The 13,726-nt window shown below is 39.6% G+C and overlaps 1 protein-coding gene across 4 annotated transcripts in view; it reads right to left on the reverse strand.

Moving 5' to 3' along the window:
- The window catches only part of EBF2 (EBF transcription factor 2), a 136,500-nt gene that overhangs the window by 12,944 nt on the left and 109,830 nt on the right, over nucleotides 1-13,726 (reverse strand). For all 4 annotated transcript variants that reach the window (XM_068662208.1, XM_068662210.1, XM_068662209.1 and 1 more), the window contains 6 exons: nucleotides 13,585-13,715; nucleotides 12,874-13,000; nucleotides 4,072-4,160; nucleotides 2,902-2,967; nucleotides 2,615-2,792; nucleotides 1,020-1,205 (listed from right to left, as the gene is read on the reverse strand). In XM_068662208.1, coding sequence (XP_068518309.1) covers nucleotides 1,020-1,205; nucleotides 2,615-2,792; nucleotides 2,902-2,967; nucleotides 4,072-4,160; nucleotides 12,874-13,000; nucleotides 13,585-13,715 — 777 coding nt within the window. The remainder of the gene's footprint in view (nucleotides 1-1,019; nucleotides 1,206-2,614; nucleotides 2,793-2,901; nucleotides 2,968-4,071; nucleotides 4,161-12,873; nucleotides 13,001-13,584; nucleotides 13,716-13,726) is intronic.

A 13,726-nucleotide genomic window follows, 5' to 3' on the forward strand; every position in this document is an offset into this window, starting at 1 on the left:
AAAGAAGGAACAACTAACAATATTCCTTGTGGTTTCAAGTAAATCCCCAAGTCTCACGTAAGTAGTAGTTTGAAATAAGAACACCAATATGCTGCAAACCTGGTCCTTTCCTTACTGAAATCAATGGCAAAGCTCCAGAACAGGGGAAGAATCCAAAGTACCTGAACATTCTTTGGGCTTCACCTTAAATTACAACTCAAAGCATGAGGATATTGCTTAGCAAGTTTCAGACCGACAAGAAACCCTCATCATCACTGCAAAGTGGGTATAATATAACTTATAGAGAATGTGAATATAATATAAAATAGTAAATAAATTAAAACTGTTTTGTTGTTTTCACACTTTCATACATATGGAGATAAAAATACAAAAATGTGTGTACATATATGTGTAGATAGATGTACATACACACACATCGGCACGCTCCTACAGAGGGAAATCAAGGCGTGGAAAGAAGAGCAACTAGCTTGTGGTACCACTGGTAACTGGAAATGCAGTTAACGCTTTTGTTGTTATATTTCTGCTTATCATCACGGTAAAAATAATTTCACAGGAAATTAATCCAAAATTCAGCTCTGTTATTGCTAATGCAGTTCATGCACTTCTTCATGGACATAAAAAACACAGACTGCCTTTGAGAAAGGATCAGAGTAGCCTCTTTCCTTTAAGTGGATCTAAAGTAACATCTAAACATTTTTTGCATGTAAAGTAACAAATTGTGCCTTCTTTCTCTCTGTGGCCTTTGCCACTTGCTTAGGAATCTGCATAAGGAAAAAAAAATGAAGTAAGCACAGGTAGGATTCAATATTTCTCTGTTATTCTTGAAAAACAGGAACATTTGCTAGTTCATACTAGAACATACCGGAACACAAATCAGAACCTTTTACAAAAATTTAGAATCATAGGATTTCACTAAATCTTGAGAACTTCTGAAAGACAACACTTGCTGCATTTTTTTGATGTGGTAAATTAAGCTATGCAGGACAAGGCACCAATTACAAAAGAACCAAAGCACATACTTCCGTAAGGGGATCCTGTTGGAGAGCCGTTAATGAACCCAGGTGAGCCTGGAACGCCCAGGTTGGACATGGGGACGTTGCTGTAGCCGTTCATACTATTGCTGGAAGTGCTGTAGTTGGACTGCTGAGGCGTGGAACTGGAGGAGTAACCACGGGGTGAGATGCTGCTTGTATTGCGAATGTAACCTAAAAATAAAACATATTTCACATCATGTCAGTGGATTTAAATTAAAACTTTTTCCTGTATAAATATGAAAAAATCCTTTCTCCTGGTTAAATAAATGATTTATTTAAATCCAGATGAATTTAAACAGTCAAGCACGTTCCATTAGATTTTGTGTTTTGTATGCACGTACTTTCAAGTTAAGCAATACTGAGTTTTAAAGCAAGGTAGGGAACTAAACTTTTTTAGGTGAACTGATGTATATTTGTCTAATTAGATTTGTCTTTTTTTTGAAGTTGAAATCTGTTCCAAGACCTGGAAAAAATGTGTGCTCATTTTTCTGATGTACAATTTGTGTGATTTTCTGTAATTTTAGGTGGAAGTTTATACTTTTCAAATTATTGATGAATTAGAGATAAATCATGTACATTTTTAAGGGGAAATTATAACCAATATGTTAACAGAAAGAATAAACTGTGTAAATAAATCCTTGGCTTTTTTTCTCCAAAAAGAGAATACCTTAATTATCAGCATTATAAGGCTATTAGTACACATTATTATTATTATCACAAGGCTATTAGTACAGCAGAAAATATTTTTTATCCACTGAAGAGCTTTCATTAGAAAGATATGATCCAATAAATACAAAAGCGGTTACCATTTAACTAAATTAGGTTATTTCTGCCCATTAATACTATGAAGCTCTAATTCAGGGTTGGTAAGACCTTATTAAAAAACTAACAAAATTATCTACATTATTACTTTTGGCATGGCACATTTAATACTAACTTCATATGACATGGCTTTAGCACTTTAGAGCGTTTTAATCACAGCTATTCATGCAGTCAGAAACCACAGATTCATATGTTACCGGAACACATTGTTAACCTGAGAAATTAAATACTCAAGAGACAGAATACACCCAAAGTTTATATTATTCCTATGATGTTAATATGACATTTTATGGCTTTTTTTTCTCTAAAAAAATCAATAATATATCATGTTTGATAAATAAAACATATGCAAATTGATAAAATAAACGTTGAGGAAGAAACCTTTAAAAAAAATTGAAAAAAAGAAGGAAAATTCCCCACCTCTTTAAGTGAGAGTTTGTTCAGTTGTTGTCCTTGTCTTTTACGAAAACAGAGATCTAACAAAAGATATTGAGTGGAGCAGGGAGAGAATTGAGGGTTAGGTTGATGTCAAATCTACCCAAGAATGGCTTCAGCCATAGCTAATTGGATGACTGGAACCTGGTGTACAGAAATAGCGTCCAAAACGGCACCACGCATCCATTCCTAGTGCTGACAGCTTAAAGCCATCGTTCTGTTCAGAAGCTGAGTAGGTAGAAAAGTTTAAAAACTAGGATGGAAATGACTATGATTTAGCTTTTCATTTTTTCAGCTAACACGGTGCTGCTTGCAGTGCTTACCTTGGTTGTTCCCCTGTGCTGACTCTGAAATGCTGACGCCTAACTGGCTGCCATAGGAGTTAATTCCCATCATACTGCTGTGAGCCGGGGAGCTGGACAGTGCGGGGATCTGTGCGGGATTCCTCGGTACACTATAGAGAGCTTCTGCAATGTCTGCAGCTCGTTTCAGAATGATGTCCTGCACAGTGAAGGGCACAACTTCAGGAATGTGCTTGGAGAAAATGTTTGGAGTTTATTACAAAAATCTCACCATATCCCACTACCCTGCTGAGAGGGGTTCCACCGACCTGGTTGTTATGTGGCGTGCCATACAGTGCTTCAACTAGGTCAGCAGCTCGTTTCAATAGCATTTCCTAGAGGATGAGCAGATAGTAAAATTGACATTTTAAAAGAAAAGGATTTTAGTACAAATAAAACCACGGGCTAGTGTTTTCTGAGGTCATGAGTGATTATGTGGGGTCATTCTCAAAAGTGAGTCCCTTAAAGAGGCATTATTTGGCATTTAAATGAAAAATCAACCCCCTTGCAGTATCTCAGACTAGACATCCAAAATCATCAGTCACTCTGGAAAGCGTTGCGTGCGTGCTACAAATTGGCTGCCGCTGGCTGTGCGGCACAGCCTGACTTCGGCAGGGCCGTGGAGCTCTCCATAGTCCTGAAGCTGCTTTAAGCACCCTCGCTTGAGAAATGGAGAAAATTTTCAGACAGAACCCAATTTCAAATAGGAGCTCATTTTGCTACTGCATTTCAATATATTCTTTTTTATTCTTTTTATTCTTTTTAGATGTAAATAATAATAATAATTAAAAAATCTGTTTTATCTATACGTCCATTTATTTTTTCCTCAGTAATGGTAATCAATCAAATAACACACTTTAGCCAGTAGATCTCTTCTGTCACTTCTGGTTGTAAGAAAAAAACAAACACCACAGTATAATATCTGAATACAATAGCCTGTCCCCACGTAAAGATCATAATAGTTACTTTCAGTGCACTAAAAGCAAGGAATAGAGTCTTTAATGCCACCTGCATCATGCTAGGTACTAAATCAACACGGTGTGTTACAGCTACAGTTGTTTCAACACATACATGCTGCAGTTGTGGCTACAGAAAAAGCTGGGCTTTGAGTGATTTTTTTACTAAGAGATTCCCTTAAGAACAGACCTCTGTAACAATTCCTTTATGCTCATCGTGTATCTTCAGTGCAGAGATTTGCCGATGTGAATAAAGACAAATGGCAGAGAAGTTCACAGAAAATGTTTGAGCTCTAACAGGTAAAAATTACTGGCATCTGCGGGGTCAACATGCTCAAATTGGTGTTTGAACCTACAACCTAAAATTGGTGAAGTTATGTTCAGATATAATCATCACTTAAGATATGATTTTATCTCTTTTATGAGCTAGAAGTGGAAGAGAATAGTTTGTGGGCTCATTTAAAACTCTTGGAAATATTTTACCTTAGCTAGTCTTTCAGGGTCACCTGGATGTCTTGGGATCACCTTCTGCAGTCTTTGGAAACCATAATCTATGGTAGGTTCATTTAAAGCTGAAAGAAAACAGAAAACAATGCATTATGTGATTATGTATTCTAAAAAGGCGAGTTTCACAGCTCCTGCACTGAAATCTCTCCTTGTCTGGGTTTTGCCTAGTACTCAGGTGAGCCCTGATCACTGCGTGAGACAAGTTTAACAGTAAGTGAAACTCTGTAAGAACCTCTGCATGAACATCCCAGTTTCTTTTCGAAGATATTACTTTTGTACCACTAAAAAAGCTGCAGTACAGAAGCTATCAATGTTGAACCATATCATACAGAGCAGGTGTCCTGACTCCTGGTGCCCCAACTCCACCCATTTAATTGTACAGATGTTTCTGCCTTATCTGTACAACAAACTGCATGGTCCTGGAGAATCCCTCAGTGTGTCTGTAACTTGTTAAATAAAGAATTAGAGAGATCTTCCTGCTTGTAACCAACTCTTGAAAGAATTCTGTGCGTTCATGCATATATACACACACACACCCCCTCTGCCTGCTCCTTCTGGTGGGCACAGCTGAACTGAATGCACATGCTCATTTTCTGCCAGTATTCCAGAAAATGTGCTCAGAGGCAGATACATTGACACAAATGACAAAATGTATGTGAACGCTACAGGCTGTTTGCATGAGTTCTAACTGAAAGCACCACGAGGGGTAACACTAGTGGGTTTGGCTTTGTCAATAAGGACCAAACGTGCAACTTGTACACCTAAAACTGCTTCAATTGTCAGTGCAGACTTACCATGTATTAAAGGCTGAGTGAATAATCTGAAAGATACCACAGGCAACCAGGGTGCAGCCCTTCATCAGGCACATAAAATTCTTAAATTGTGTGTGGCTCTTCTGCATACACAGCCACTTCACTGTAATGGTGTTAATTGCTAGTGGCTAAAACACAATATTTTAACCCAGATCCTCAGTACAAGCTGGTAGAGCCCTTACGGCAACGTTGGTTAAGTTCAGAAAACTTCAGGCACACTGATACTCTCTACTTTGCATCTGACAGTAATAATCTAGTTTCTGATTACTCAGAATTAAAGTCTGATTCCAACTGATACAGAAACCAAAGTCAGCTCTTTAAAGTTCAGCATGCTTATAGGATTTGCCTCTAATACATTAAGAGTACTAGTGCTAGCTAATACAAGCACAGGTATTTTTAAAGAAATTCCTTATATTTCAGAATGTGCCTTAAATGATATGTTCATGCAATCACATGCTAAGAATCCTGATGAGAATTCCACAAAGCGTTTAATAAGTAACATATGTAGCTCCTTGAGCAATATCCTCGTTCAGTACCGGCTTCGTCCATCCTCTGGTACTGTCTTTCCTTCTTAAAAAAAAAAAATTTTTTTTGAACGAACCAGTGACATCAACACAGCTGAAAATACCTGATTCCAAGAGATGCTGATGGCACTTATTTAATCTTCCCAAATGTACTCAGCACCTTCCATGATAACCATTTCTGATACGGGGAGAATGAAACTATCAAGTGAGACAGACTGTTACACCGCTCCAAATTCTCTGTTTATCTGTGTCTGTCTTTGGTATAACAACAAGAAGGTAAAAGGTCATATTCCCCACTGAGATACATTTTATATTTACTTTTTATTAAATAATTATGGCATGGCATGAAGTTTAAATATTACAGGAGATAATCAAGTGGGAATTGAGAAGAGAAAACCCAGACCTGAGAATTTAGTCTTGGCTATACTTAGAATGTCTTTGCTCTCCACTGGGAGCCATTCTGGTTTGCTTAAGGAGTTTAATAATACACATTTCAACTGCCACAGAATCTACATCCCATTTGGGAAGAGGGTTTTTTTTGGGGGGTGTTTTTTTTTTTTGCCAATAATCCTGAGAATTATAGGCCAATTCTCTCAAGAGCCTATACATCATTACGTGCCATTTCTCTTCTTGATTACAAGTCTAATCAGTTAAGTTTTATATCTTAAGCTAGGCAAAAACAATGTAAAATATACAGGAATTTATACATATATGTATATATAGTTGACTAAAAATAGCTAATGGGAATATACAGAATTCTAATTCAGGAAAAAGAAATTGGCTATCATCCATCAAACATTTTTCCAAAGTATTGACACAGACATTTTCATTCTGTTCTGATAGATAAATAGCAGCAAATCATTTCTCAACAATGTTGAACTGTTCCGAGAAGAAATCAACCATTTTGAGTCAATGCATATATTATGCCTCTCATCACAAAAGGTTTTCTGTACAGCTTGCAACAAAATTGCCCACTGCTAGTTTTACTCGTTAATGAAACAAAAATCTCTCTGTCATGAAGTCCTGGTAAGAAACAACCTCCAGAGTTTGTGGGAGCAAATGGCACCATTTCAGCTGAAAATGCACCAGGAGAGGTAAGATGTAGGCTCCACCAGCAAGTTTTAACAGCTCCACCACGATACCACTTCCAGTGAGAAAAGAGCTATTGGATCAGCAGTGGTTTATCTGCGTGGTATGGAGACATGTGAACATGATAACCAAAAGCTTTTGGCTTCATGGATTCAGAGATCATAAAGGAGTCTGACACAGAAGCAGGCTGCTCATTATTTCATACAAATCAGATAGGTATCTGAAATGAAACTCCCAAGAAAAAACAAGATTCAGGTACAGCAAAATCCCTTTGGGCACTCTCAAATCCAGTGTTTCAGGCACAAGGGGTCTCTTGAATTTCCCAGAACATAATTTAAAAAATTGTTCATGACGTGAGATAATGTATGCAAAAAAGAGCAACCATCTAGCGAATAAACTAAACTGTCGGTTAGTTTATAAACCACACTCCAGCATAATTGTTTTAACAACAGAATTGTTACAGTCAGCAGCAGGGAGAGGTCTGAATGCTCCACAGCCTGCCTGACTTAATTTATGATGAGACTCAAATAGAGTATGGCACACTGCTGCCTCTCTTATATTGTTCCTTAGCCTCCAAAACCTGTGCTTCCATTTCAAACACAAGTCTCCAGTTGGCACGACTCACTGGAAATAAAAACCTCTTGCACTTGAGCAACTGATGACACGGCATCTGTCTTATTTGCAAAACCCGAACCAACAGCTCGGTCCCATTCATCTCAATGGGGACTAACTCCAATGCCCAACAAGAACAGTGCTGACATTTAAAGTATTAATTATTTCACCACACATCAAAGCACAGGAGACTGGGGAAGGAGGAGGATGTTACGGAGATCTGCACAATTCCCCATGAGTGACAGCTTGTTCTGATAGTGCCAGTCTATGCCCTGGGAGCTGCACACGCTCCCTCGCCGCCAGCCAAAGAAGGGCCTCATTCAAAGACCTTAGCAAAGTTGTGCATCTTTGCTTTACAAAGTAGAACAAAGGCCAACAAGGCCACTGTTTGCAAAGTATGAATGAGAGAAACACCAAATGCATACCTCTAGGTATAGCTGGAACCCAGAGTGCACATGCAATATTTGGGTATAAAGGTTAGGACCTTAGAGCTGTTAGCACAGAGAAAACAAGGCACCCCTGGACTGAACCGCCTGAATTTCAGCTGTGCACTGGGGACTATCCTCACTCAAACCACCAGTGAAGAGATGCTTGGTGTTCACCCTACACAATAAAACATTGCCACCTTGCTGGCTACAGAAGCTCTCCTGCTAATCCTGGGTGCCTGGAAGTACACACGTTCTGGTCAGCCTGCTCAAAGGAGTACTTCATGATGTAGAGATGTAGAGTTGGAGGGATGCTACCAGGCAGTGACTTGTGTTAAATCTGCTGTTTCAGGAACAGCTGTTCCAAATACCCCGGTCCCTATGCAGTGTTTCCTATCGCGTGCGTCTTTAATAGGCTAAAGCGGTGTAGGAGCTGTTCTCTGCAAGGGCTTTCAGCTCACATCAGTTGTGTTCTGGCCAAGTGAGCTCACCTGCAATTTCCAGAGCTCACTGTATCCTTGTAAGCACCATTTCCCACAAGCAGATAACAAGACCTTCTCAAATCTACTTACAAGCTTTAGCAAAACAGTACCTCCTATCCTTGGTGCCTGGAATAGAGAGTGATACACCACAACCTGGGAGTCCAACAGATCCTGCAGATTACTTTATATTGCATTGCTCTGACAAGTTAACCCCTGGAGGATTTTTGCTCAGCAAGGAAAATTATGTTCAAAATCTCCCTGATATACACATTTCCAGGTTAGCATCTCTATGACAAACCAAATGCAGAGCTGTGATCAAACTTAAGATATGAAAGCCTACGAGACGTAGCTTCAGCTGGCGTAAACTGAGGTAAGCGTTATTAAAGTCAATGGAACTATAATGGAACTGCTTACAGCAGCAGAGACTTTGAATTTGTATGGTATTAAAAGCAGAATATGAGGCTACTGCGAGATTAGCACAGAGAACAAATGCCTTATTACTCTACGAACAGCTGATGATAGAAAAGTAACTCCGAACAGGGAGGCGTAGGCGTTACCTGTTTAAGGCTCACCAGGAGATGATGCTTAGCTGTGGTGATGTAAAACCAGACTTTTTATCTCCCTCATTTTAAGTACACACTTACTACTGATGTAAGTTGGTTCCGCAGTTGCTGTTAGCTTGTAGCAAGCCGTTTCACCAGGTTTTTGCTGCACTGTTACAAGCCCACAGCATCCTGTTGGTTTCACTCGTAGAAGAGTTTCCCATCTGGGAACCGTATGGAAAAGTCCACGCATCACATTTGGGTGATGAGAGGAATTTGATGGCTGAGTTGCAGCACCCTGAATGATAGCACTTAAGAGTGGAAATGCTGACAGAACCATAACTGCAGCACTGCCAGCACAGCACACTGTGCTAGGAGCCCATTATAAATGCACATTACAGGACGCATATGAGCTCCTGTAACAGCTCCGCTGTGGCGTTTAGATTTACCCTTGAAATTTATATCTAATTTTTGTACTCATCTTTCTAACAGTTTATCACTTTCTTCTTCAAACAACCTGTCTTTTTCTTACTCCTTTAAAAAAAAAAAAAAAAAAAGCTCAAGTATAATCAGGTCAAACATTAATATTTGATTGTATATTAAATATTGAGGGCAGAGGCAGATATGCGCTGCACAATACTAAAATGATTGCTTTTGTTTCCATCTTTTCAAAAAGTTTTGGTGGTCTGGTGATTACAGGATACGACTTGGAGCTGGGACTTCTATTGCCCTGGCTCTCTTCAGCTTTCCTGCACAACCACAGGCAAGTGGTCAGCCCTTCTTCAGTTTCTTGTGACAGTGCCTCGCATAAAATGGAAGCACGTGGCCTTCTGTAACTGCCCATGGCTGATGCAGTCAGACCCTGGTGAACCTTCCGAGGTCTGGTTTTATACGAATAATTATTATGGTTATACCTGCGACGTGCCTATAGCCAGCTGTTCAGTGCTTTCCACGTGACTTGACCCTTCGTGCTTTTCATCTGAGGTTATCTCAGCACTTAATAATTATTAAGGACTTAATACAACATGACCCTGATAGTGCCGGGGCTGCTAGTTGTTGCTGCTGTTATTAATTCTGACAGAACTACGTCTGCCCAGGCTTTCACTTTGCAGGATTTCACACTCCTCAGTCTCCTGGGCTCAATGTTAATGTCTCTGCATTTTATTTTTTTTTTGTCAAGTGTAGGCTGAACGTAAAGGGGATGTATTGAGGGGAGAAATTCCTGGTTTTAGAGACAAGGACAGTTCAAGACAGAAGTGGTCTTATTTGTCTCTCCAAGCTGCCCCATTCTCTGATATTTTGTCAGATATAGACTTTGGGACAGCTAGGAGGAATATATTGCAATATAAAGTGCTAAAAGTATCAAGAAAATAATAAGCTTCAATTATCACAAAAAATACATTTTCATTAAGATGCACCGGACTACCTCACCAATGACTATAAAATCTATTGAACTCTCCTATTCAGTGTTTTATATATTTGCCTGCCACACTTTTCCAACAAATACCTGCACTTCTGTGATGTGAGGCTATTTTCCAGAGTGCTATGGATATTCATGCATTTGGTGGCATTTAAATAACCTGGCTTAAAAACCTGAGGCTGTTTTCTGGTAGCTTCACTCTTGACTAATAATGATTGAGCTCTGCAGCCTTTCCTTCCACGAAGGATTAATTCAGATCTCTCTTACAATTTTTCCATTTTCAAAAAGTGTGCTTGGACTGCGCATCTGTGGTGCTTCTACCTATCTGATAAAGCCTGGCAGAAACTGCTGAAGAGGTTCAGAAGTTGTCAGGAAGGGTCTGAAGAAGACTTACAAGCAGAAGGACCTCGACTGCATGAATATCTCTTGCCTAGGTTAAAAGTCAGTGTGTTTGCTCACAGCAGGATCACAGCAGTTTTCTGATAGCACAATCATGGAAAGAAAAAAAAAAAAAGCCACCATGTTATTTTCATAGCTTAGAAGTTGTTTTTACTGCTATTAGCAGCAACAACCTGGGGGAATTGATTACACAGGTGAGCCTCTACCTAATAGCTGTGTTTATCATTTTGCCTGCCATGGTGGGAGAGCTGCAGGTTCCTGAACAGACAGATTGAAACGTTGTCTCTTCTACCCTCGCCCAAACAGCTCGGCATCTTCTGCGAAATGCTGTTTTGTAACATATGGCAGTGAGCACCCACTCACTCCTCAGAGAATGCTAACAGATATCCCTATGCCAATAACAGCAGTAAAACAGGGATAGTATATTTAACTTTCTTCTCTTCCGCCAGCTCCTACATACATCTTCATGTCCCTTTTTGTGGCAGCACGCTAATTAATATGTCAAAGAACTGCTACAGTCTGACTCCAGTCCCCCCTAGATGGTACAAGTAAGTCTTGCACTTAAAATGGCTTCACCATAATGAAAAGACTTTTTCCTTCATAGGCGGATGCACATTCCTATTTTACACATCTCTGCATCGCTCCATTCCTAAAGCTCTTTCAGTTCTCGTACCAGCAGCTTTCAGACCGATGCTTGCAGAGAAGAACTGGAAGATCAAGGCCTCAGCAAGCAAAAAATGGCATAGGAGAGCTTTCCAGTTTCAATGTGTAATAATAACTCAAGAATTAATCTCTCTGTCCCTCTGAAGATAAAAGCATCACAACTAACGCAACTCCTACTTCACTGCACACAAATCAATGACAGTGCTCCCTTGCTTAAGTACTGCTGGACTCCACCAAGCTGATCTGCTCCCTCTCTTCAGAGGAACAATTGTGTTTTCATGCAGATTTGGAATTTTAACCTCTTTTGTGGCTTTGGCCAGTTATTGCTCAGGGAAAGGCTTAACCTGCTCAGGCATCAGGTTCAGCTTTTCCCAGAGACTGATGAATGAATGCACTGCCTTAGAAGAAAATGTCTTTTAAAAGCTTTTGGCCAGATCCTGAACTCACAGGTCCAGGCATAATTCCAGAACAAATTTTGGTGCAAGATCAGAACAAAGTCCTAATCTTCATGAGGTTGATTTAGTTTCAGTCAATGGATATCATTTTACTGTCCTCAACTAACTGTGGATCACACCACTATCATAACAAACATAATCCTTTGTAGTTCAGCTTATATTTCTTTAGAGTACCTAGTGTAATGGAAGTCTTAATTCTTGCTGCAGGTCCCTAGGTATTATGACAATCATGAATCAATGCCTTCCCACATATGTAGGTAAACAGTAATTTAGCTTTTGTACTTTAAAAGTATATATAAAATGGCATATGGTGGTTAGAGGATCTTCAAAAATCACTGGTTCTTGCTAAAGCTTACTAAAATGTCAGATTTCCATTCAAATTTTTCTAGTTTTAGAAAAATTCTAACTAGTTCGCTCAACACGTGGTTAAGTTTTTGCCTTATTCTTTTGTAAATAAAATGTTTCTTGGACCCTTGTTATTATTTTTAATTTAGGTTTTACATTTTTTTCAAATACAGTACACAATTACTTAATGAAGATTGTTGGCAATAAGAGGCTTTTAAAAAGAAAATCAATCCTTGCATTTTGAGAAAGCTGAATATGATTTGGTGGGAGCAAGTCATTCAGTATAAATACAGATCCACCCTTGACAACCCTGTGCACCATTATTCTCCATCCATGCTTAACAGGCTACAGAAGTTTTGGTGCACGCATGGTATGCCATCGCTGATACTACTGGTACTGACAGTTCAGTGAGGGATGGTCATCTGGTCCCATCTGATTCTTCCTTTCAGATATATAGACTGCTCTCTCCATAACATTAGTATTCTCCTGCTAGCAGAGGTGAATGTAGGACACTAAACAAGTTTATAATCCATTTAAGAATTAAAAAAAAAATAAAAAAAACAATTGTGTTTATTTTCCACTCGGCTCATTGGCTTCTCTCGATACAAGACACTCTCCTCGTCCTCTGGGATTATCTCGAAAATGAAAGGTTACCCCCAGCGAGAGAGAAATGTAAAATAAATACTGTTATAAATAAAACATCTTTGGATATATAGAACAATGCTATCACGTTACTGTACATTCAATATATCTACAGACAGAGCCATATCATAACAGCATGAGCTCTAATCTGGAAAAAATATTAACATGTGTAGTAACAGTCCCTTAACACCTCTGCACAGCAATGAAGCTATCTCCTTATGTATCCAAATGCCACAACTAGCAGAGTGGCCTTCAAACAGGAAGAGGCAAAGCAAGCAAGCAAACAAAGCACGGAGTTGTCAATACTGTTTACCAACACAAAGAGGCTCAGAGCTCAAGCTCCTCCAGTGTAAATCACAGTCACCTACCTGTGTAAATAAACCTGCCTGGGGCGCCTTTGCAAAACTGTTTGGATTTGTATGATAATGTCACTTCAACCACTCCGGGAATGTGACGTGGAGGTGTCTGAACTCGGATGGCATGAGGTGTGATAAGCTGGGAAATAACAAAAGGAGAGATGCAATTATGGTATGTCTGTGTTACACCCCCCACTTGCATTTACACCCTCCAAACATACTTTATGAGTAAAAGCATTGCTTATTGCTGCATAGGAGATGCTATAGATCTGGCAGGTGATACATTTGGTCTAGTTTCTTGCTTCCAGGAGAGGAAAACACTTTTTTTGGATAAATTGTCATCAAGGAAAATTGCATTACTTATTGCTTAATTGCTGGCTTCTTGCTGGACCTAGATGGAATTCTTTCTCCTTCCCAAACGCTAACTCCTCCTATGTTCACACCCTCTTGCTTTATTTCTATACCTTCACCTGCCTCCAGACCCCTGAATCAATCACGTTCTGGATCTTACTGGGCAGTTGGCCTCAGTAACGTCACCTAGCAAGGAGTTCCACAGAGCAACTGTGTCCCATGAATCCCCTTCACAGAGGTTCATCCAGCCCATCTTACACGCCACCATTTCGGTAGCGTTGTTGGAATGGGAAATAACACCGCTCCCCTCCACCTTCCAAATAACAGCAGAGTGTTGTTCCAGCTTCATAGCAGGGAGGTGCCTCTACCTACCTCACTCCAGACGAGCATGGTTCCAAATACTACTTGCAGCCCATCAAAGAAGTTGTCTCCAATGATGATCACCATTGCTCCTCCTGTTGTCCAGCCTTCACTCGGGCTGATTGCTTTGATGCACGGTGTGGCTAAACAAAAG

This window comes from Anas acuta, chromosome 27 (genome assembly GCF_963932015.1).
Source record: "Anas acuta chromosome 27, bAnaAcu1.1, whole genome shotgun sequence".
In the NCBI taxonomy this organism is placed as follows: domain Eukaryota; kingdom Metazoa; phylum Chordata; class Aves; order Anseriformes; family Anatidae; genus Anas; species Anas acuta.